The 24753-nt window shown below is 34.9% G+C and overlaps 2 protein-coding genes and 1 long non-coding RNA gene across 4 annotated transcripts; all 3 read left to right on the forward strand.

Moving 5' to 3' along the window:
• Nucleotides 1-550: 550 nt before the first annotated feature.
• LOC107807782 (uncharacterized) lies at nucleotides 551-11387 on the forward strand. Of its 2 annotated transcripts, XM_075248483.1 has the most exons (3): nucleotides 551-832; nucleotides 918-1348; nucleotides 11124-11387. In XM_075248483.1, exons 1-2 carry the CDS (start codon nucleotides 708-710, stop codon nucleotides 1336-1338), a joined length of 546 nt encoding a protein of 181 aa, XP_075104584.1. In that variant the 5' UTR covers nucleotides 551-707; the 3' UTR covers nucleotides 1339-1348; nucleotides 11124-11387. The 2 variants fall into 2 exon arrangements, with proteins under 2 accessions (XP_075104584.1, XP_016487708.1); XM_016632222.2 differs by lacking the exon at nucleotides 11124-11387 and having other exon boundaries at nucleotides 918-5483.
• A 2382-nt stretch (nucleotides 11388-13769) lies between these two features.
• On the forward strand, nucleotides 13770-15207 carry LOC107783817 (uncharacterized). Its single transcript, XR_012706875.1, has 4 exons — nucleotides 13770-13920; nucleotides 14104-14214; nucleotides 14419-14584; nucleotides 14665-15207. It is a non-coding gene; the product is annotated as an uncharacterized LOC107783817 (long non-coding RNA).
• A 4726-nt stretch (nucleotides 15208-19933) lies between these two features.
• LOC107807790 (uncharacterized) lies at nucleotides 19934-22667 on the forward strand. Its single transcript, XM_016632229.2, has one exon. It carries the CDS (start codon nucleotides 20116-20118, stop codon nucleotides 21823-21825), a length of 1710 nt encoding a protein of 569 aa, XP_016487715.1. The 5' UTR covers nucleotides 19934-20115; the 3' UTR covers nucleotides 21826-22667.
• The last annotated feature ends 2086 nt before the right edge of the window (nucleotides 22668-24753 follow it).

Raw genomic sequence — 24753 nt, forward strand, 5'->3', positions numbered from 1 at the left:
GTACTTATATATATATATATATATATATATATATATATATATATATATATATATATATATATATATATATATATAAAACCTTATTTCAAAGTTAGAACAGCAAAAACTTACCAATTAACTACTCAAAGTTTGTTGGTCCGAATAGAGGCGGATTCAGAAGTTAAACTCAATGGGTTTAATATAAGATTTTTAGCATTGAACCCATTATATTTTAAAGTTATAGGTTTATATCTATTATTTTTTGCAAATTTAGATAAATTTTTATACATAAATTTATATTTCGTGCCAAAAGTTATGTGTTTAATTGAACCCGTCACTTTAGTACTACATCCGCCCTCGGTCCGATTAATTCGTATTCATATGGGATAGATCCATGCAGTTCAACTTTAGATTAAACTCTCTCTTTTTAAGGAAACTTTAGATTAAACTATCAAATAAGTAATAATATAAGCAAAAGAATCTAATCTGAAATTACTTTATTTAATAAGATGTCCCCGCGGGAGCAAAATGCTTTAACCATAACATATAAGACGCATATAGTGACTTTCTATACAAGTTTTGGAGGGATTTTAGCATTTACGTAATTTATTTGGGACCAAAGTGAAAATTTGCACCAATGTTTCTGTTGAAAAAGTCGGTACATAAAGTGCCAAATGGCAATAAACTGCAGTCACACTTTTGACCTTTCAATGAGCAAGCTGTGAACGATGGATAAACATGGCGTTGAAGCTTCGAATCCTCTCGCCACAATTGAAGATATTCAAAAACGCTTAACTCGTCCTCCGCCGCTTCACTCTCCGCAACCTCCGTCCTCTGCCGTCGCATCTCATCTGTAATCCCTTTCTCTACTCAATTCAGCTTAATTCATAACGCATTTACAAAATTCACACGAAATCTGAATTTTTTTGTAACCGCAGGTATGAATTACAGCATCAGAACTCATCGAATGTGGATACATCTCAATTGCAGAAAAGGAGAAAACTAATTACAGAGAAATTGAGAGCTAACGTTAAGGTAACGAATCAGAAGTTAGAAGATTACTTCGATCTAGCTCTCCTCTCTTCAATTCGTGCGAAAATGAACAATATTATGAAGGAAAAAGGTAGAACGTCGATGAAAGTGAAGAACGAATTCGAGGAATTTGTTGTGTGGCCTGCTGGAGAAGATGATTTGGATGTGTTTTCAGAAAGTAGCAGAAGAACAGATGATGAAGCAATTGTTGATCTCAAAAACGACGACGAAGATTCGTTCGGGAATAACGGTGAAGAAATCCAGGTGGATTGCGTGGATCCGTTTCAACAGTTTGAATCAACAGCACTCATCCGGTTCAAGAGATGAAACAAAAGGGGTAAGTGCGTAACAGTAGTTTCAAGGTGGCGCCAAAAAGTGGCTCTTTTTCGTAAACGTTAAAGAAAAGTTACTTATAAAGAAAATGAAAAAATGACATTGTATAGATACTCTCAAAATAATAGCAGAAAATATATATATTTAGTGTATATATACATTCTGTATATTATATATAAAAATTATACAAATTTAATATACTTTTTTAACTATCAAATGTAAATAGTTTGTGGCACGGGTTAAAAGCGATAATACCTCAAAAATTACACTGGTCACAACCACCAAATATTACACTAAAAGTGATAATACCTCAAAATATTACACAAATAACTCACAACCACCAAATCCATAGGCTAACGTCTACTTTTAAAATAAGTTTTCCAAATATAATACGCCATGTACTATGGGAAAAGTTTTAGAAGATTCTTCAGTATTATCTATAATTTTAAAAAAATTACGCTTTTAAAGAAAAGGTAATCATACATCTTCGGCACATTCTCCACGACGACCAATAATCTTACAGGCTTTTGTTATGTTAGTCAGCTCATGATTTGTTGACAAACTGATGTAAGAAAGATAACGTAATGTATTCCATCATTCTCCTCTAACTAATCAATGAAACTCAAGACTAATACTCTTTCAAGTTAAGAAGGAATCCCGCACCCTCACATGGTCAAAAAAAGACAAAGATAGACAATATGACTTTTTATCGAAGATAAAAAGCTGGTAAAGCATCAAATTAAGAAGATTTTCTAGTTAGATTTTCTGAGAATTCCCAGAACTGGACAAAACAAATACACTGGGATTTTTTAAGAAAAACAAACTGAAATTAGTTGAAAATTTAATGGAACTTAATTTGAAAACAGAATCTCTAACTAAAATTCGGAATGAAATCGAGTCCACTGAATGCACAGTGTATCTTTAAGAAAATTATCCCCTCGAGTACCCGATATGTTGGAATATTATCCTCTCAGGATAGAATATTTTGACTCACCAGAGTATTGGTACATAAATACTGGTGAAATGCGAACCACTTAATGAATGTAATCACACTGGATTTTATTTGTGCAGAAGAAGAAGAAGAAGTTCAGAAAATTACTTAAGGAAAAATTTCGGGATCAAAACGAATTTATAGTTATTTTCTTGCACTGTTTCTGAAAATTTGCAACCTTTCAGAAACAGCCATGGCTGTTGGAACATGTGTGAATATTTAAAATAATCCGGGAAACGAATTTAAAATTATTCAGGAAAAGAAACATATCGGGTCGGGGCGCGCGGGTCCTGGGTTATTCTGAGTTGCTTTTTTAATAATTAATTAAATTAATTATTAAATAATTAACAGAAAATTTGTCCAAAAAAATAATCAATCGATCGATCTTTGACCGAATCCGAAGCCGAAGTCGAGCCGAGCGAGCGACGACGAGACGGCGCGAGGCTTACCTTCTTTCCAACCCATTTAACACCAAGGGAAGTTCTTTCTTAATATAAGCACATTCCCCTTTTCTTCCACTAACAATAAGGGGCAATTGCTCTTTCCAAAGTATAAGGGAACAACTCACTTTCCCTTCACATTTTCTTCCCTCCATTTCCCATTCACCAACCTCCAATCCCAACAATCCCCCACATGAATGAGGAATGGCTATAAGACAAAGGAATGCATAGACGGGTGTGTGATTTACAAGCAAGAATTAATTGCATCTGGATAAGTAGGTTTTCCCTTTGAACTTTTCGTAGTGAACTTATATCGGATATACTCGGTCAATCGATAGATTTGATATCTTTGAACCGTCGAGCTTTTTGTATACTTAGACAACATAAATCACACAATCAACCCTTAACCATCTATGGTTCTCACGGTTGTGTTCGTTTCAGCCATGAACATCGCCTGGTTTCATGAGTGCTTAGAGATTGAGCCTGTACTTTCATTCCCCTTGAAGCGGCTTACACTTCACACCCACATAGGTGATTTCTAAACGTGTAGTCCTATAGACACACTATCTGGTCATTTTCTGCCAGACTTAGCAAATCATTAAAAAGATTTAAGCTTTATTGACTCATCAAAAAGCCTTAATGTTTTACCCTGATTTCTGAACAATATCTTCATCACAAGAATTTGTTGAGTTGGTTGACAATGTTGAACCATCATTCATAACTTTGTTTGATCTCTTTGAACCTAGCTCTTGGGATCTCCAAACTGCTAGGTAGAGTTACCGCCATGATGACTTATCCTAGGTCTTAACCACATTCCCTTCGATGATCTTTCAAGTGCATCTCTAGATAAGCCTTTTGTAAGTGGATCTGACACGTTATCTATTGACTTCCCATAGTCAATCGTGATAACACCACTAGAGAGTATTTGTCTAACATTATTGTGTTTCCATCGTATGTGACGAGATTTTCCGTTATACATAACGCTCCTTACCCTACCTATTGCTTCTCCACCGGCCTTGTTTAAAGCTATGAATTCAGATTCCATCATAGAACAGGCGATGCACGACTGTTTTGATGATTTTCAAGACACTGCTCCACCCCTAATTGTGAAAGCATATCCACTCATGGATTTAACTTCAGATGATCCGGTGATCCAATTTGCATCACTATATCCCTCAATCACGGAGGGATATTTGTTATAATGCAGAGCATAGTCTTGGGTATGTTTCAGATACCCCAAAACTCGTTTCATTGCCATTCAATGTATTTGATTGGGATTACTTGTAAACCGACTCAGTTTGCTAATAGCACATTCTATATCTGGTCACGTACAATTCATGATATACATCAAACTTCCCAATACTCTTGCGTAGTCCAGTTGTGAATCACTTTCACCTTCATTCTTTTGAAGTGTATAACTCACGTCAATTGGAGTCTTGGCAATCTTGAACTTCAAATACTTGAACTTGTCAAGTACGTTTTCAATGTAGTGAGACTGTGATAATGCTAGACCTTGTGGAGTCTTATGAATTCTGATTCCTAAGATCACATCAGCATCTCCTAAGTCTTTCATGTCGAATTTTCTAGCCAGCATGCACTTAGTAGTATTTATATCTGCCATATCTTTTCTCATTATCAACATGTCATCAACATATAAACAAACAATAACTTCATGACCTGGAGTGTTTTTAGTGTAAACGCATTTGTCATACTCGTTGACTTTAAAATCATTTGTCAACATTGTTTAGTCAAATTTAGCATGTCATTATTTGTGTGTTTGTTTAAGTCCATAAAGCGACTTAACAAGTTTGTACACTTTCTTTTCTTTATCAGTAACCACAAACCTCTCAGGTTGTTCCATGTAAATTTCTTTATCCAACTCTCCATTTAAGAAAGTTGTTTTAACATCCATTTGATGGATTTCAAGACCATACACAGCCGCCAGTGCCACTAATACCCCAATAGATGTTATCCTCGTTACTAGCGAGTAAGTGTCAAAGTAATCAAGGCCTTACTTTTGTATATAACCTTTGACAACAAGTCTTGCCCTATATTTGTCAATAGTGCCATCAGCTTTCATTTTTCTCTTAAAGCTCCATTTCGAACCTAAAGGCTTATTTCCTGGAGGAAGATCAATCAATTCCCATGTATGGTTATCCAAAATTGATTGAATCTCACTACTGACCGCCTCTTTCCAAAATGCTGAATCAAAAGATGATATAGCTATTCTGAAAGTTTGAGGCTCATTTTCAAGCAAGAATATCACAAAATCTAGTCCAAAGGAAGTAGATGTTCTTTAACGTTTGCTACACCTTGGATCCTCTTCACGTGGAGTATTTTCCTTTGGTTCTTCGCGTGGTTGTTTAGATCTTTCACTTGACGACTCGCATTCAGTTTTATACAGATAAATATTTTCAAATAATTCAGCATTATCTGATTCAATTACCACATGAATTTCGGGATTATCAAATTTATTAACCAAAAACCGATATGTTTTACTTTTTGTAGCATATCCAATAAAAATACAATCCACCGTTTTTGGTCCGAATTTTACCCTTTTGGGTAAAGGTACTTGTACCTTTGCTAAACACCCCCCACACTTTAAAATATTTTAAGTTGAGTTTTCTTCCTTTCTATTTTTCATATGGAATAGATTGTGTTTTGTTGTGGGGTACTCTGTTGAGTATTCGGTTAGCTGTAAGGATAGCTTCCCCTCCCCCCCCCCCCCAAACTCTGCGGTAAGCCAGAACTTATTAATAAAGCATTCATCATTTCCTTTAATGTCCTATTTTTTCTTTTCGCAATTCCATTGGATTGAGGTGTGTATGGGCAGTAGTTTGATGGATAATTTCATATTCCGAACATATCTCTGCAAAAGGAGATTCGTATTCTCCACCCCTATCACTTCTAATCATTTTAATTTTTTTATTCAATTGATTCTCCACTTCATTCTTGTATTGCTTAAATGCTTCAATTGCTTCATCCTTACTATTAAGCAAATAAACATACTAATATCGAGTACAATCGTCAATAAAAGTTATAAAATATTTTTTCCCACCACGAGATGGTATTGACTTCATATCACAAATGTCAGTATGAATTAAATCTAAAGGATTTGAATTCCTTTCAACAGACTTATACGGATATTTTACAAACTTAGATTCAACACATATTTGCCATTTTGATTTATTACACTCAAATTTAGGCAATACTTCTAAATTAATTAACTTCCGCAAGGTTTTGTAATTGACATGTCCTAAACGAACATGTTATAAATCGTATGACTCCAATAATAAGAAGAAGCTGAAATTTTATTAATATTGTCAACAACCATTACATTGAGCTTGAAAAGGCCCTATGTGAAGTAGCATTTTCCATCATACATATCATTTTTGCTTACAATAACTTTGTCGGATACAATACACATTTGAATTCATTCCTAATAAGTAGAGAACAACAACAACAACAAAAACAACAACCCAGTATAATCCCACTAGTGGGGTCTGGGGAGGGTAGTGTGTACGCATACCTTACCCCTACCATGTGGTAGAAAGGTTGTTTCCAATAGACCATTGGCATCCTTCCCTTCAAGAACTCCCCACCTTGATCTTGGGGTGACTAGAACTCACAACCTCTTGGTTGGAAGTGGAGGTTGCTTACCATCAGAGAGAAGTTGAAACTAAATTTTTCCTAATAATAGGAACATGAAAAACGTTGTTGAGCATTAACACCTTACCGGAAGTCATCTTCAGGAATATCTTCCCATAACCCTCAATCTTGGTTGTTATAGTATTTTCCATGGAAAGATCTTCTTGAGGACCAGCAGTAGAGTAAGTAGCAAATGCTTCTTTGACAGCACAAGCATGTTGAGTGGCTCCGGGGTCAATCCACTCCTTCGAATTTCCAACTAAGTTACATTCCGAAAGCATTGCACACAGATCATCAATGTCATCATTCTTCTCCACCATGTTGACATGTCCCTTTTTCTTATCCTTTTTCTGGGAGACGACAGTCAGGGGTTTTGTGACCAGCTTTTCCACAATTATAGCAGTTGCCCTTGAATTTTTTCTTGTTCTGCTCCTTAGTCTGTCCAAAAGACCTCTTCCTTTTCTTACTTTTTGGAGCAGCCTTTTCAACGATATTGTCACGACCCAAAATCCCACCACAGGCGTCGTGATGGCACCTAGTCTCTAAGACTAGGTAAGCCGATTTCAATTACATTTTGAAGCCATTTTTTTTAAGTAATCAAAACTAACAGCGAAAGTAATTACGATATACAATCTCCCAAGACTAGTAGTACTGAGTCACGAACTCTAACTGAATACATGAAATGATCACGAGGACCGAATATATAATACTGTTTGATTACAAATTAACAGTGCAATGAAATGAAAAGACTCCAAGGGACTGCGACGACCAAGCAGCTCTACCTTGAATCCTTACGATCCCGCTTTAACTCTGCTCAAGTCCGATATCTCAAATACCTGGCTCTGCACAAAAATGTGCAAAAGTGTAGTATGAGTACACCACTGTCGGTACCCAGTAAGTATCAAGACTAACCTCAATAGAGTAGAGACGAGGTACAATCAAGACACTCACTAGTCTAATAACCTGTGCAATATAATATACAAAATAATAGGAAAGAAATAATAATAAGGGCAGGATAAAACAACCAGTTATATGCACAACAGACAGCAAGTACCATTAATATCACTCAACAATTAATAAACACAATTACACATATTAAATCAAGTCCTTCAAATAAATGTCTTTCACATATAATTCTTCCAGATAACTCTCTTTTAAATATAATTTTCTCAAATAATTATTTTTCAAATATAATTCTTTCAATAAATCTTTTCAAATATAATTTCCTCAAATAAATATCTTTCAAATACAATTCTTTCATATAATACTTTCTAAGTAAAAATCCTTCCAAATAAATATTTTGAATATAATTCTTTCAATAAAAAAGTCACCATGTGACACCTCATTTCATAATCATAAAAATACGGGTCTCAGCCCATTTTCATATTTTCACGGCACCTAGTGCCCATAATTAAATCATCATATTTTTCCGGCACCTCGTGCCCTCATTTCATATCACAGCTGCACGGACAATTCACGTGCCAATTATCATTATCATTACATCACAGCGCCTCGTGCCCATATTTCATATCACAACTGCACAGACAATTCACGTGCCAAATATCCTCATTATTTACTCACGGCACCTCGTGCCCAGATTTCATTTTATAATCTGCCTGGCAAGAGCCACATGCTCTCAATTTCAACATAAAACAGATTGTTATCAATTTACTATCAACAAGACCAATTACACGAGGCATAAAAATAAACGCAAGAAAAATCACAACATCACATAAAAATCATCAACACCACAACCCCACATCATCACATATCGTCCCTGACAATAGCCACCCTTATCGCTCTTATTGCCACCCTTATCACTCCTATAGCCACCCTTATCGCTCCGCATAGACAATATCAATAGCCACCCTTATCACTCCTATTGCCACCATTATCACTCCTCTTGCCACCCTTATTGCTCCGCCCAGACAATATTCCAACAAACACAACAACAGTGAAATGCCACCCTTATACCCACATAATATCAACGGTGAAATGCCACTCTTATCTCCCCAAAATAATAACTCACACAACACAACAATTTACATGGAAAATTAACATGGCAACATAATAAAATCAATTCATATCACAATTTGCCCAATGGCCACAACCAAATTCCAAAGATATAACAAAATCAATTAATTTCACAACAAATAGCTCAAGGCTCCACACAATATATATAACACCCAAAAACAATCAATAGAGATAAAAATTACTCAGCATAAAGCAAAGCCTTCATTAATACAAATTTAGATAATTATATTAACACTTATTCTTAAGCTCGCTTAAATTAATTATTTGCATAAGAAAATTCATATTGGAATTAATTTCCAAGAAATATTAAACCAACAATACTCACGAAATTTCATAAATATTTCAAGTAACAATCACATCAAATTATCATATAAAAACAAATTCAACAATAAGGATTTAGGCATGGCAAACAGATGATTTAATAATTTTCCACAATTTTCCAATTTACTACACAATAATGCCTAAGACTTTAATTCAATGAATTTTTGCACGTATAAGCCGGAGTACGTACTCCTCACCTCGCGTACATGACTTTTCACATTTCACAAATGACACATAAAACTCAATGCCTAAGGGGTAATTCCCCCACTCGAGGCTAAGCAAGACACTTACCTTTTTGAAGTTAGGCCGACATTCCAAAATAGCATTCTTGCTTGAATTGACCTCCGAACATCTCAAATCTATCCAAATTAATTGTATAACACCATTAAAATTCGTCGAAAATAATTCTAGATAATAATACGTTGACTTAAAAATTTATTCCAAAAAGTCAACAAAAGTCAATGCAGGACCCGTCCCTCGGAACCCGACATAATTTTCATGAAATCCGAACACCCATTCCGATACGAGTTCAACCATACCAATTTTATTGAATTCCAATAACAACTCGACCTCCAAATCTTAAATTTTCGTTTTTGGAAGATTTTACAAAAATCTTGATTTCTTCCATTAAAATCCGAATTAAACGATGAATATAATCATAGATTCATGAAATATAAACACTTTAGGATATAGAACACTTACCCTAATCCATATGGTGAAAATCCCTCAAAAATCGCTTCAATCCGAGCTCCATAGCTCCAAATATGTCAAAAATGACTGAAACCTCAAAATATAGTTACTGCCCAGGTATTTACTCTTCGCGATCGTGGAAAACCAATCGCGATCGCGAAGAACAAACTCCCACAACTCTTCCAGACAGCCTCTAGTATAATGGTCATAACTTTTTGTACAAAACTTCAAATTGCAAATGGTGTAACTTTCTGAAAACTAGACACCAAGGGCTATAACTTTCATGTGTTGCTCATCTCCTAATTCCTTATAAATTTCTAGATATAAGCTTCCAAAGTCAGCCCTGTGCAATAGAGATTTCCAAACTCTTCCCAGACAGAGCTTCCACGATCGCGATTCACAAGGCCCCAAGCTGCTGTTTGATCTTCGCGAACGCGACCAAAAGTTCGCGATCGCGATGTACACCTCTGTAGGCAGAAACCAACAATTAAAAATGGCCTAGAAATGGTTCGTAACCACCCCGAAACTCACTCGAGCCCCTCGGGACCTCAACCAAATATACTAACAAGTCCTAAAACATCATACGAACTTAGTCAAAGAGAATCACATCAAACAATACTAAAATCATGAATCACACCTCAATTCAAGCCTAATGAACTTTAAACTTTCAAATTTTATATCTTGTGCCGAAATACATCAAATCCATCCGGAATGACTTCAAATTTTGCACACGAGTCATAAATGACATAACAAAGCTATTCCAATTTCCAGAATCGAATTCCGGCCTCGATATCAAAAAGTCAACCCCTCGGTCAAACTTCCCAAGAATTCAACTTTCGGCATTTCAAGCCTAATTGCACTATGGACCTCCAAATAATTTTTCGGACACGCTCCTAAGTCCAAAATCACCATACGGAGCTATTGACATCATCAAAATTCTATTCCGGGGTCGTCTTCATACAGTTCCTACTACGGTAAAATTCTAAGACTTAAGCTTCCATTTTGGGGACCAAGTGTCCCAAATCACTCCAAATCATCCGATAACTGAATTCAACCACACACGCAAGTCAATACACATAATAAGAAACTTCTCAGGGCTTTATGCCGCCAGACGAGGCTTAAATTCTTAAAACGACAAGTCGGGTCATTATAGATATTCACTCCCATAATTGTTGAATTTCCACGTGACTTCTTCTCGGCTATTTTGTTATCTTCCTCAATCTTGAGACGAATCACAAGATCTTCCAACTTCATTTCTTTGCTCTTGTGTTTTAGATAATTTTTGAAATCTCTCCACGAAGGAGGAAACTTTTCAATCAGTGCATCCACTTGAAATGCTTCATTCACTACAATACCTTCAGCAATAAGGTCGTGAAAAATAAGTTGAAGCTCTTGAACTTGGGTTCCAACAGTTTTTTTGTCTATCATTTTATAGTCTAGAAACTTGGCAACCATAAACTTTTTCAAGCATGCATCTCCAGTTTTGTACTTCTTCTCAAGTGCATCCCACAATTCTTTTGAAGCATTCATAGCATTGTAGACATTGTACAAATCATCCTCCAAAGCACTTATGATGTATCCTTTGCAAAGAAAATCTACTTGTTTTCACGCCTCAACAATCATAAACGTTTCAATGTTTGGCATGTCGACGGCAGGCACTGGAAGGTCTTCATTGGTGAACTTCAGCATAACACGCGTGGAAAAGCCAAAAGAACATCCTTTGCTGTCGTCATTTGAAGTTGGCTCCAGAAAGCATTCCTTACTTTTTCGACCGGTGGCACAACAGTTCGGCTTGACGAGGCTATTGTCGTTGCCGCAACAGTCGCAGAAGGAGTTCCATTATCAATTGTCATTTCTCACTGTCAACAATAGAACAGTTCAATTAATGGCAAAAAAAATAAACAGTAAACATCATTGTAATTAATAATAAACATTACTTTTAATAAACAAAAATCGAAGTTTTTATATACCGTTTCACCAGAAATGATGAAGTTTTTATGTTCTTAAAATCGTTTCTAAACTATGCAATTTAATACTCCGATGAAGTTTTTATATCTTCAAATTAGAAATAGAAAAATTCAGAAAGAGTAGAAAACCACAAAGGTTTTAATCTCCAGAAAATAGAATACATATTAAAGTATAAAATAATTTCCTTAAGATTGTTACCAATTTGTATTAGCTATAATATTTGAAATAGTAAATTTCATGTAACAAAAAACGGAAACAGGAAAAACAGAAGAAACAGAAAACATAATCTGTAAATAAATTTCGAAATGAAATCGAGCCCACTAAATGCACAGCGTGTCCTTAAGAAAATTATTCCTCTCAAGTACCCGAGGTATTGGAATATTATCCTCCCAGGATAGAACGATTTGACTCACCAGAGTATCGGTACCTAAAACGTTGGTGAACTGCAAACGACTCAATGGCTATAAATCACACTGGATTTTATGTTCTTCAAATTGTTTCTGAACTATGAAGTTTAATACTCCGATGAAGTTTTTATATTTTCAAATCAGAAATAGAAAAATTCAGAAGGAGTAGAAAACCACAAAGGTTTTAATCTCCAGAAAATAGAATACATATTAAAGTATTAAATAATTTCCTTAAGATTGTTACCAATATGTATTAGCTATAATATTTGAAACAATAAATTTCTTGTAACAAAAAACAAAAACAGGAAAAACAAAAGTATCACAAAACAGAATTTGTAAATAAATTTCGGAATGAAATCGAGCCCACTAAATGTACAGTGTGTACTTAAGAAAATTATTCCGCTCAAGTACCCGAGGTGTTGGAATATTATCCTCCCAGGATAGAACGATTTGGCTTACTAGAGTATCGGTACCTAAAATGTTGGTGAACTGCGAACCACTCAATGGCTGTAAATCACACTGGATTTTATTTGTGTAGAAGAAGAAGAAGTTCAGAAAATTGCGTAAGGAAAAATTCTGGGATCAAGCGAATTTATAGCCATTTTTTGGCATTGTTTCTGAAAATTTGCAACCTTTCAGAAATAGCCATGGCTGTTGGAACAGGCGGGAATATTTAAAATAATCCGGAAAAAGAATTTAAAATTATTTGGGAAAAGAATATTTTTGATAATTAATTAAATAATTAAAAGAAAGTTTGTCCAAAAAATTAATCAATCAATCAATCTTTGACCGGAGCCGAGAGACGACAACAACGGCGCGAGGACTTACCTTCTTTCCAACCCATTAAACACCGAGGGAAGTAGTTTCATAATATAAGCACATTCTCTTCTACCACTAAGGGATAATTGATCTTTCCAAAGTATAAAGAAACAACTCACTTTCCCTTCACATTTCTTCCCTCCATTTCCAATTCACCTACCTCCAATCCCAACACTAATATCCACTTATGTAACTCTAACGGACAAAATATAACATGAACTTTGTAAAGAAAGGACAAAGAGAAGAATAAGATCCTTTCACTAATCCAGCTATCTATATAAGATCGAAACTTGGACTATATATATATATAAAAGATCGGAAAACTACAAAAATGAATAAAATTCTCATCTCTGATTCTCTATAATGTATCTGGGTTGGAAGAATCCCTAAAAAGTAGCTTCTTGGAATACTTTCCTTCCATTTTAGCTCATGTGTTACATTCTTTGAAAAAGGTTTAAACTCCATAAATTATTCTTGGAGTTAGAACTACACATTTCAAACTTCAGGAGCAACTCATGGAATTTGACAGTTCTTGTAGTGTTTTCATATTTTAGTTAGAAATATGTTTGTCCAACTATTTTTCCATGTCAAAAGAGCTAGCGACTAAATATATAATAAGGTCGCTTTTTAAAATAGTGGTTAATGTTTGATTATCAGTGTTAAAATTACTAGCTTTTTGCTAAAAATATTAAGTCGAACCCATGTCATCACTTTGTAGTTGCCGTGCTAATATAAGCCATGGTGTGATAATATTCACTCTAGGTCAAAACCATATAGTTTTGCTCAAAAGGCATCACATTAAGAGCGTGAGAGACCTTTTATATATATATATATATATATATATATATATATATCCAACTTCTCTTGATTATAAACTTTTAATGTGAAACGTTATTCACAAACCTACAATATTGCCCTACCATTAGACGTTATCACCCTATCTCCTGAATGACATCAACATTCACTATTTTTTCCATGCATGCAACAACGTCATGGCAGATGACAGCCATCACATTCTGGAGACAAATAGTGGACTAGTGGTGCTGCTCAAGTTACCTGAAAAGCTTAAAGATTATGTAAGATAAGATTACCCTTTCGAATTTCTAAAAAGGAATAAAATAAGAAATGATTACAAAGGAGGGCCTAACAGTATATAAACGGAAAGTACCCTTCTAATTTTACGAAAGAGAACTATAGATAAGCAACAATGGGTTTTTCCTCCAATCCAGCATATCTAATTCCAGCCAATTGGCAACAGGTTTTGATTTTTCCTTCAACAGTTTGCTTCTTTTTCCCATAGCTTAATTCTTTACCGAAAAGTATAGAATTATATAAAGACTAATATTCCTCTCACCTTTTAATTTTGAACCTTTTTTTTAAATTGTTGCATATACTTGATATCTCAGTTTTTGCTTTTCTATTGGTCTTTCTCTTTTTTTAGAACGATGGAAGTAGCAGCGCAAATCTTCAGTTTCTATCAACACAATTAGAGCCTGCACCGCCACCACTACCACCACCTCCACCGCCATCGCAACCTATGTAGGTGCGGCAGGTGAGAGGCAGATTTAATATTTAAAATGGACACGTTGCTTTAATCACTGATCCCATTATATATTTTTTATTTATGAGTACATAATTTATTAATTCTTGATATTTATTAACTTTTCACGTATAGTATTTCTTTTGCTCAGTGTTGAAAATGCTCGGTTCACCTGAACTCATTGATTATTATATACTCCATCTGCCTATACTGCAGGTTCCACCTGCCCTAGATCCATGCCCGAACAAGCCAGGTTAGCCAACATACGAATGCCCTTGGTCGCTTTAAAATGCCCTCGTTGTGAATCAACAAACACCAAATTTTGTTATTTCAACAACTATAGCCTCTCACAGCCTCGGTACTTCTGCAAGACTTGCAAAAGGTATATTAATGCGTGAAAAACTCATCCAAAAGTCTAACTACACTTTTAATTAATTATTTAATTATATTATGTCTTAACAGACATTGGACGAAAGATGGTGTTCTGAGAAGCGTCCCTGAGGGTGGCCGTCGTCATCGAAGGAATAAACTAAGCAATAGCAACAATAACAATAATAATAATAATAATACCTCCAAGTCTCCAGCTTCTAGCGCTAAGAATGATGGCCTTAAAGCTACTACTAACAATTCTGGTTCATTCAACAGCAACAGATTTTACGGTCTCGTGAATCCTCAAATCCCACCTCTACGTTTCATGTCTCCTTTAGGCCAACTGACTGATCATTTTCATTATCACTATACTCCAAGTGATAATAACAGTACTTTGAATTACTCCGCAATTTCTTCTTCAGCTCCAGTTGTGGAAACCAGTATTGACAGTATACAGCTCGAAATGGAGGCACAACAATTCCCTAATTTAATGGGCAGATTGGATCCGTCTATGTCATCTGGAATTTACCCATTTTAAGTTATTTGCAGCTTGCTTTCTTTTACTGCCAGAAAACTTGTTTGGATAAAGAGTATTTTACTTATTTATACGCTTTTATGTTAGACAAAAGGTCTAATTTTCAAAGTAAATGGTTCAAAGTGTTGGCTAGAAAACATTACAGGTGATTGTATGTGTACAACTTCTGGTATATGAGATTCATGTTTTGAAGAATCTATAAAACATGAAAATAATTAAGAAGTGGGTGTCGGCGATTACAGGTAGGATTTAACTTACCAGCGTAAATAAAGTTTTACATTGTCAAATGTTTTTAAAGGAAAAATTAGTTGTGCTGGCCACTTCGGCTATTAGAGTTTGGCCATATTTTAAATTGTAATGACAAAATAGCCGTTCGCCCCAACTAAAATACGGAACACAACTCCAGCACTCGGTAGTGGAGTTAGTAGTCCGGGAATGGTTTCTGGAGTATTTCAAAATAATTGTGTTTAAACCTTCATGGGTGAAGTGAAGAGGATTCAAACCTTATAATTGTTGTTGGGATTTGAACCTATAAAGGTTTGAAACCATTAATTATTTCTACGATTTGAATCTAAAAGGATTGTTTTACCTATGGTACCTCTTATAAACTCAAGGATAATATCCTATAGTTTCAACTTGTGGAACTAAGAACTCCATGATTGCGTCATGGAGTTTAAAACAAGTTATCTTTGAGTGAAACAATGTGAGAAGGATTCAAACCCCAATAATCGTTTTGGGGTTTGAACCTATAAAGGTTTGAACCCGGTAATCGTTGGTGGGGTTTGAACCTATAAAGGTTTAATCCCAGTATCCATTGCTGGTGTTTGAACCTACGAAGGTTTTGAACTCCAGTACAGTGTGCTAAAATTTTATAATTAAAAGCTATGAAGTCTAAGACTGTGTATTTGGGATTACACCTGTATAGAGTTTTTGAGTTTTTGCAACTCTAGAATATTATGTGGGAGTTTTCACTTATAGAATGTGTGAAATCCAGCACCAATTGTTAGAGTTCTTATGTGGGCATTTTTGAGTGACTACTTTGCCAGTACAGTTAAAAAGGTGATCAAACTTTAATAGTCGGCCTAAAAGGGACTATTTACCCGTTTTTAACATGTTGTTATAAGCTACTTACCTTATTTTTTAAGTAACTAATCTCAGGTATTATAGATAGTTACAGTATTTGGCTAATTTTTTACATGACTTAACAGTACTATGTGCATACAGTTACACGCGGAGCCACGGCTTCGGCTATGGGTTCGGCCAAATCTAGTAGTTTTGGTTTAAATTATGTATTTATTTTAAAAATTTTATTAAATATGTACAAATTATTAATTTAGAACCCAATAACTTAAAATGATTATAATCACGAACCCATAAGCTTAAAATTATGACTTCGCCTCTGTATACAGTGTGAAAATATATCTACACAATCACGTTACTTTAAGGTAATTAAAAAATCTCTATGATAGTAAAATTAGTTCAAGGTCTTCTTAAATTTCACCATTAGTTCGAACTCGGTACTAATTTATCCTGAGGTTTGATTGTAAAGTATAACGAAATTGTTGATCTACCGGTGCCGGCGTTCCGGTAAATCAGTATGTTAGGTCTTCTCCTGGCACTGCTATTTTGCGCCGTGGTGATTGCTGCGCTTACAGATATTGCAAATTGGAAAACAAAATTTAGATTCGTGAATCTGATGAAATCCTTATAACATACAGCGAGTTATAAATTGTTGTAGCCACAGACTTTGATTATAACAACAGGTTTTTGTTTTGAGAACTGGGTCCGAACTTTAGTGTATATATATATATATATATATATATATATATATATATATATATATATATATATATATATATATATGAGATTTAAACTCCATGAGTTCAACTTTTAAGGTTTTTATTATTAAACATATTTTTTTTTATAATTGTGGGTTCATATCTACTAATTATTATAATTTTAAATAAGTTCTACACATAAATTTATGCTCTACGTCGAGAGTTATGGATTTGATTGAATCCGGTACCAGAAGGCTAAATCCGCCACTGCTAATATAATGTAACGGAGTTTGTTCTATGTTAAAGGGGTAGGCAAACACAAATTTTGAGGGGAAAAAAATACTTTTGGTACATATCAAAATTATCGTTTGAAGGAGCTTAGGCTTGCCCCTATTCCTTGGCTGTACAACTATTTATCAATAAAAATGTCCAGCACTTTTTGATTATTATATTTTTTAAATTGCTATACCACTAAGGGTGATACGAGAATTTTAAAATGTAAAAGTTTAAATATACTAATATATCATTTTTTAAAAACATACTAAAAATAAATAATATCATATAGAAATAACACTTTATTTCTACTTTTACATATAGATCTACATTTAGCGAATCAGCTTTGTAATAGAGAGAGCCAAGTTTTTTTTTTTTTGATTGTCATTTAACTGTGAAAATGTTATCAGAGAAAACCTATTATGTTATCATGCATTACAATTTTTTAATATTTACTTTATTATTGACTAGTATAGCTGCAAAAAGGACGTCAAAAATACTATGATACTCGCAAAAATAATAATAATAGTAGTCAAAATTTAATTTTTTAAATTATATATAGGCCATAATTATGAAATTAAGAGAGGTGATTAAACTAGTAATTAAAATCTGATGAATTATAAATAGAAAGAATTATGTCAATCTAGGATGTTTTGGACAAACTATGTCGAGTGAGCGCGTACAAAACTAGCTGTTTTTATGTCCTTATACAAAAAACCGTCAAAATTTACAACCATTATAAGGCTTATGATTCTGTTGAATGGGTTTTCATTGAGCAAGTGATGAAGCTGCTGGGATTTCCTAAGATATTTGTCAAATGGATAATGACACGTGTATGTTTAGTTTCATATTCAATCCTTATCAATAGCAAGCCAACATCACCCGTTGAGGCAAAGAAAGGATTGAAACAGGGAGATCCCCGATCCCTATTTCTATTTGTAATGGCTATGGAATACTTGAGTAGGTTACTAAAGCCTTTGAAGGAGAACAAGAGCTTCAAATTTCATCCTAAATGTGCAAAAATCAACCTGGTGCAACTAGGATTTGCTGATGATCTGCTATTATTTTGCAAAAGAGACCTCCAGTCTGTAAGTATACTCTACAATTAGTTCCAAACCTTTTCTGCAGCCTCAGGCGTAGTAGCAAATCCAAACAAAAGCAATGTCTACTTTGGTGGAGTTAGTTGTCAGGTCCAGAAACAAATCATGGAACTACTTGGTTACTCTAAAGGTGATCTACCCTTTAGATATCTGGGAGTTTCTCTAAGCACAAAGAGACTAACAACTGTTCAATGTGAACCATTGATCGACAAGATGCTAGGAAGAGTTTAGAACTGGACTACTAAGTACCTATCCTATGCAGGAAGAGTTATGCTAGTGAAAAGTGTCCTATTTGCTGTCCAAATCTTCTGGCTCAAGTTTCATCTTACCAAAGAAAATAATATAGTTCATTGAGGCTATATGTAGAATATTCTTGTGGACAAGGGTTGCTGAACCTAATAAAAAGCATTAATTGCCTGGGAAAAGCTTTGTGCACCTAAGGTAACAGGGGGCGTTAACTTCATTGATGTAGAAATGTGGAATAAATCAACAATATGTAAGCTCTTATGGAACATCTGCACAAAGAAGGAGAAACTATAGGCGATATGGGTACACGCATACTACATAAAAGGAAAAAATGTATGGGGCACAGAACCAAAGAATGCTTCCTGGATCATGCAAAAAAAGTTTTAAAGGCTTAGCGCTACTTTGAGGCTGCTGGATACACTGAAAAAGATGTTTACCATGTGGAAAGATTCTCAATTAGACAAATCTATAAAGATATGCAAGGTGATTTCAGAAGGTGGCATGGAGAAAGCTAGTATGCAATAATCATAGGGATTGCCAAAGTGGACTTTTATTACGAGACTAGCATTTCTTAATAGGCTATCTACAAAATTGGCAAAATGGGGTATCATTCCAGATCAACTATGCCCCTTATGTGACAAGGAGAATGAAACAGTGCAACATCTTTTCTTTGAATGTCCATAGACAAGAAACAGAAGAAACAAAATATCATCGTCGTCTACTTGTATTAAGGGATGCGGTGATTTTTTATTCCCCGTATTGCATACCCCTGAAATAGAAAGTACTACCTATTTAGCTCCGTTAAGGGATGCGATTATTAACTATTCAGCTTAATTTAGAATTTTCTAATGAGTTTTTAACTTATATATAACTTGCAGTGAAAAAAGAATGTTTACACTATTACTTCACCTAAAAATAACTGCAAGAACAACCCATAATAAGTGAAACTAGCTACATGGAAAATAAGATAGGTAACCTACTACAACATGTTAAATTATATTTGAGCGCTTGAATCTTTCTCCCATTAGGAATTTCTAACGTTACTCTAGTACCCTAGACCATAAGTCTGCCCTATAATACATTACTAAGAATAGTTATGTATTTTGGAATCTATTTAATGCAACTTATAATCTGGTAATGAAAAGACTAAATTAGTTTGTTGTATCATGAGACAGTTTCATTAGATAGCAATCAGAGAAAATAAAGATTCAATTGCTAATATCTTGTATTGCTAACAGCTGAGGAAACTATACCATATGTATGCTGAAAACGCTTCGGAGAGAATAAATCTCTATCTCAAAGCCGTCCATAGTCGAGATGAGCAGATAGCTATAGAGCTAGTATCTCAAGCCAAGCCCATCTCTGAAACAGGATCCAAGATTCTTGAGAGTATCAAACTCTTGGAGGTAAGATTGTGGTTCGTAAAAAAGAGTTTAATTTCATAATGTTTTTACACAAAATGGTTAAGTTACATACAACTACTTATCACATACATGATCTATAACCCGGAAAATAAAGTAGATTATAACCTACTATAACAGTTGAAATACACCGATAGTGTAAACTGTTCACTACTATAAACCCTTCAAAATATAATATCTTGGTTGAGTGAATGTTAGCCCCTTCAGTGTTAGTTCAATTACCTAAACACCCACTTTCATTTGAACAGGAGAGTTTACAGTGGGAGAAACCCTGGCTAAGATTCTTAAGTCCCTGCTTCACAGACCCAGGACATGGTTTGCATGATATAGAAAGTCCAATGAAGGGAATGGAAATGGCTTTAACTTCTTGTCCTTGTTTTCTAACTAGAATGATAGATGAAGAGCTGATAAGCGCCTCACATCGTGTGCTACAGTTGCTTGCTCTAAAACTGGAGCAAGCTAGGTGCTTTTTGCCATCCCATTCAATGGTAGCTCCAGAAACAGAAGAAGAGTTTGAGAGTATGTTTTCCAGCTTGTCCCCTGAGCCAATTTTCCCGACGAACCTAGATCAACCAGCACTTTTCTTCTTGTCTTGTATCAAAATGTGCATAAATCATTTAACCATGAGTAAACCTATAACTAAAGGATACAAAGATTTACAAGGAAGTAATGGAGCTAGCTCTAGACAAGTCTGCAACAATTGGATTACGGCCATGAGCAAAAGACTGGTATTCACATGCAAGTGTTCAATTTCTTTAGGTCTGGCTGTGCTACTTGGTCTGCTATTTAATAGAGAAAATGGATACTGGTCAGGCCTTACCTTAGCAATCAGCTTTGAAACAGGAAAACTAGCAATTTTTACAGTTGCAAATGCTCGAGCACAAGGAACAGCTCTAGGATCAGTCTACGGGATACTAGGCTGCAGTGTTTTTCAAAATTTTGCAAAACTAAGGTTCATAGCCCTGATCCCTTGGATTATTTTTACCTCAATTCTGAGGCACAGTAAGATGTACTCTACAGCAGGAGGAGATGCAGCAGTCATTGGAGCATTACTAATTTTGGGCAGAAAGGGTTATGGTCCCCCAAGTGAATTTGCCATCGCTAGACTCACCGAGGCCTTGATTGGATTATCATGTTTTGTTATCATCGAGCTTGTTTTTCAACCTACAAGAGCAGCTACTCTTGCAAAAAATCATCTTTATCTGTGTTTGGAAACACTAAAAGTTTGCACTAAACAAATTGTCCTGGATTCAGGGCAGAATGACTTTATAGAGAAGCAAAGGCATCTGAATTCTCAAGTAGAGGACTTGCAAAAGTTCATAGTAGATGCAGAGTTGGAACCTGGTTTCTGGTTTACGCCTTTTCCTGCTTCTTGCTACCAAAAGCTCCATAAATCTCTATCAAACGTCATGCACCTACTGTATTTCATGGCCAACAGTATAGAATCCCTCTCACAAACATTACATAGCCGTGATGATGATAGAAAGGATATTCAAGAACACATTAACAGGGACATAGAGATTATCAAGGAAGCTCTAAGCTCTTCAATGAGCTATATCGGGAAAACCATTTCAATCAGACTTTTAAGAGCTTCCCAAGATCAGCCAGAAGAGCAGATCTGTTATGACCTTGAGGAGGGAAAGTCACAATGTGAGTATACAACTTCTTCTATGAGTGATAAGGAACAGAAAACTTTAAGTTATATTCTTGAACACTCAAAGGAGGTTGCTGATAAGACGACGTCCATTGAAGGCAATGGAGAGCTCACAAGAAAGACGGTTCTTTGTTGGTGTTCCATAGGATTTTGTATGAGATGTTTGATGAACGAAGTAAAAGATATAGAGGAGGGTATGAAAGAATTGGTGAACTGGGAAGATCCATTAGGCAACCCTTTTCATTAACGAAATTTTGCAATAATATTCCCACATTATTTATCTATTTTTTATTTTGATAACCGAGAAATCCTCGAGACTAGTGACGGTTCAAAACTCGATAGATAATGAGTCCATTCCTCTACCCTTCTCCATAATATTCCAACAACATTAATATTAGTAACAGTAATTTTCTCAACCAAATCACAGCAGATACAAGAAAAAGACCTTAGTTCTGAAATCTTTGAGCCTAAAACTTATATTTTCCTCTCTATTTTCAAGCTAAACAAACTGATAAATCTGAACAAAGGAAGTACATCAGCCTAACTCTATATTGACTCAACTTTGAAAGTTATGCAGAAGAAAGCCACTTTTTTATATGTTTCCCCCTTAAATAAAAGACTTCTAGAATTCAAGTATTCGGAAAGTAGAAGTAGACCCATAATTACTTTTGAACATCCTCAAACGAAAAAAGAAAAAAGTAGAGTTAAACAAACACTTCAGAAATATCTTATGAAAGCAATACAAAGAAGAACTTCGACCCCCTTTACGCAAAACTTCGACCCCCTTTATGCAATTGATAAACTTTCATGTACGAAATATTGCATGATTAATCAATAGTCTTAGATAAATTATCTAAGCAACCTGCTTCCAAATACAACTCGATGTTCAGGAGAAAATGTTTTTGGCACATCAAAATTCATTCATCTAATATATAGAATAACTGAAAATTACTATCAGTGAAGGAGTAGATCTATGAACTTTCAATTGCCTTCATATTTTGGGTCCGCCATCACATAATGGTAAGCAATCACTAGCACAAATATAAAGATACCAAGAAAGTTGGCGAAGAAGCCCAGGTCCTGGTCGTCCATCATCTGTAACAATTCGTGCAAAAATTAACCAATATTTGAGACCTCAACTAGCATAAGATGACTCATATTCCACTTTATGTTCCTGAATACACGGACAATAATACTTTAAACATCAAAAAGAAACGAAAAAGAAAAAGAAAGAATGTATACACACCAGACAACAACACAGTCTACTCATGTCATACTGCATTTCTACTGATGCTTATACCGCACAACAGTAAAAACTGTGTTGCTACGTTTCTTTTCCTTTAGACTACTGTTTTTGGCCTTAACGGCTTAGCCTTCTAAAGTTCTGAACCACTGCAAGCCTAGCATTCAAATTTATGAGTGCAGTCATGAATTCCAAATGCTACCTATTTAACGACTACGATGCAAGCAGTGACAGGTCTCAAAGTTTTATCTCAATGATAAGTCAACTAACACAAGATGACTCATGTTCCATTTTCTGTTCCTGAAAATACACGGGATAATAATAACTTAAACACCAGAAAGAAAAAGGAAAAGAATAAGCATGCATACAAATGATCTTTATATGACATAACCGTAAAAAAGTGTGTCGTTAAGTTTATTTATCCTTACACTACTCTTTTCGACCTTAGCATTCTAAAGAGTTCTCAGCCACTGCAAGCCTAGCACTCAAATCTGTAAGTGCAACCATGAATGTCGAAATGATACCTATTTAATGATTAAGATGCAAGCAGTGACAGGTCTCAACGTTTTTATCTCAATGACAAGTTCAAATATTTAGATCAGCTGGCCTAAATGATAAGATTTTGATTAGGTAAAATATAGATTCATTCAAAACACATTGCAAACTATGTAAAATTATAAAATTTCATAAAACAAGCTTTATAATGTATGCAATAATGAAAGTAAACGGTAATATAGTTAACAAGAGAAGTTACATGATAAGAAATATACAAATGTACCAAATATCTGTATCTTGATATGTAGCATCACATATTTGTTTGACAAATATGTTACATAAAAAAGAGAAAACTTTGACTCACTCATTTTCATGATTGGATGAAACTGTGTTGCTTATGTGCAGGCGATTCATAGCTCAATATTATAGTATAACGGCATAATAGAGGAAGTAGCAGATAGAATTGAAATAGGTTAGTAAGGATGAATTCTAGAGGAGTGCATAGCCAATATGAAGATGCTGAACAAAGTGAAAGGAATGTTTTATACAGCGGTTGTGAACTCAGACTACTAAATGTTATAAGGGATTGAATATTGAGCTCTAAACACCAACATTTCCACGAGATGACAGTCAAAATGGATGTGTGATCTTAAATAATTGGACAAGTTAAGAAACCATCACATTAGATAAAGGCTACAGGAAGTTCACATGATAAGAACTGAGAGAAGGTCGCTTAAGCTTATTTGAACATGTTCTACGTACACCTTCAAATGCACCAGTCAATAGATGCAATTTATTGTGATTAAAAGTGCTAAAAGGGAACGAGATACACATAAAATCACACGACGGGAACTTGTCTCCAAAAGAGTACAATCTTTACGAATCAAAATTGGAGTTGGCTAAGAACACTCCTTCTCTATTTCAGAGTAACCATAAGGCATAAGCTTTTATAACCCGTTCTAACATAACAGGTCAAACCACAGTAAACAGCAAATCAAGCAATTAATGGAGACAACAGTTTCCTATCAAAATTACGTAAATTCAAATAACACGAACTACTCCTTTGATCATCCACATCATACCAAAAAAAAATGACAGAGGCAACTAGAGAAAACATAAATAAAAGAACAACAAAACAAAGAAATCAGGTTCACTTATTAGCAAAATTATGGAGCAGATCGCCAAAAAAGAGATAGAATTAAGAAGAAAAGGCACGAATTTATAATGAAGGAAAGGTGAAATTTTGAGAAACTTACACTGATAAGAAGCAGCAAATTTCTTCAGAAGGCAATGGCGACAATCTCCGATTCTCGTCCGTCGTGCTCCTCTGCTAAGTGGCTTTTACATGTAATGTGCGTGCTGGTAGGGTATAACGGCGTCGTTTTAGGAGTAATTCTCAAATGAGTCGGGAGAAAAAGGGTAGAAAAACACGTATAA

Source organism: Nicotiana tabacum, chromosome 24 (assembly GCF_000715075.1).
Source record: "Nicotiana tabacum cultivar K326 chromosome 24, ASM71507v2, whole genome shotgun sequence".
NCBI classification, from domain to species: domain Eukaryota; kingdom Viridiplantae; phylum Streptophyta; class Magnoliopsida; order Solanales; family Solanaceae; genus Nicotiana; species Nicotiana tabacum.

Excerpts from the sequence above, each read along its gene's own strand:
- LOC107807790 (XM_016632229.2), top strand. The coding sequence starts at position 20,116 with ATGTTAGCCCCTTCAGTGTTAGTTCAATTACCTAAACACCCACTTTCA.
- LOC107807782 (XM_075248483.1), top strand. The coding sequence starts at position 708 with ATGGATAAACATGGCGTTGAAGCTTCGAATCCTCTCGCCACAATTGAA. Across the intron at positions 833-917 it reads TCTGCCGTCGCATCTCATCT|GTATGAATTACAGCATCAGA; the intron begins GTAATCCCTTTC and ends TTGTAACCGCAG.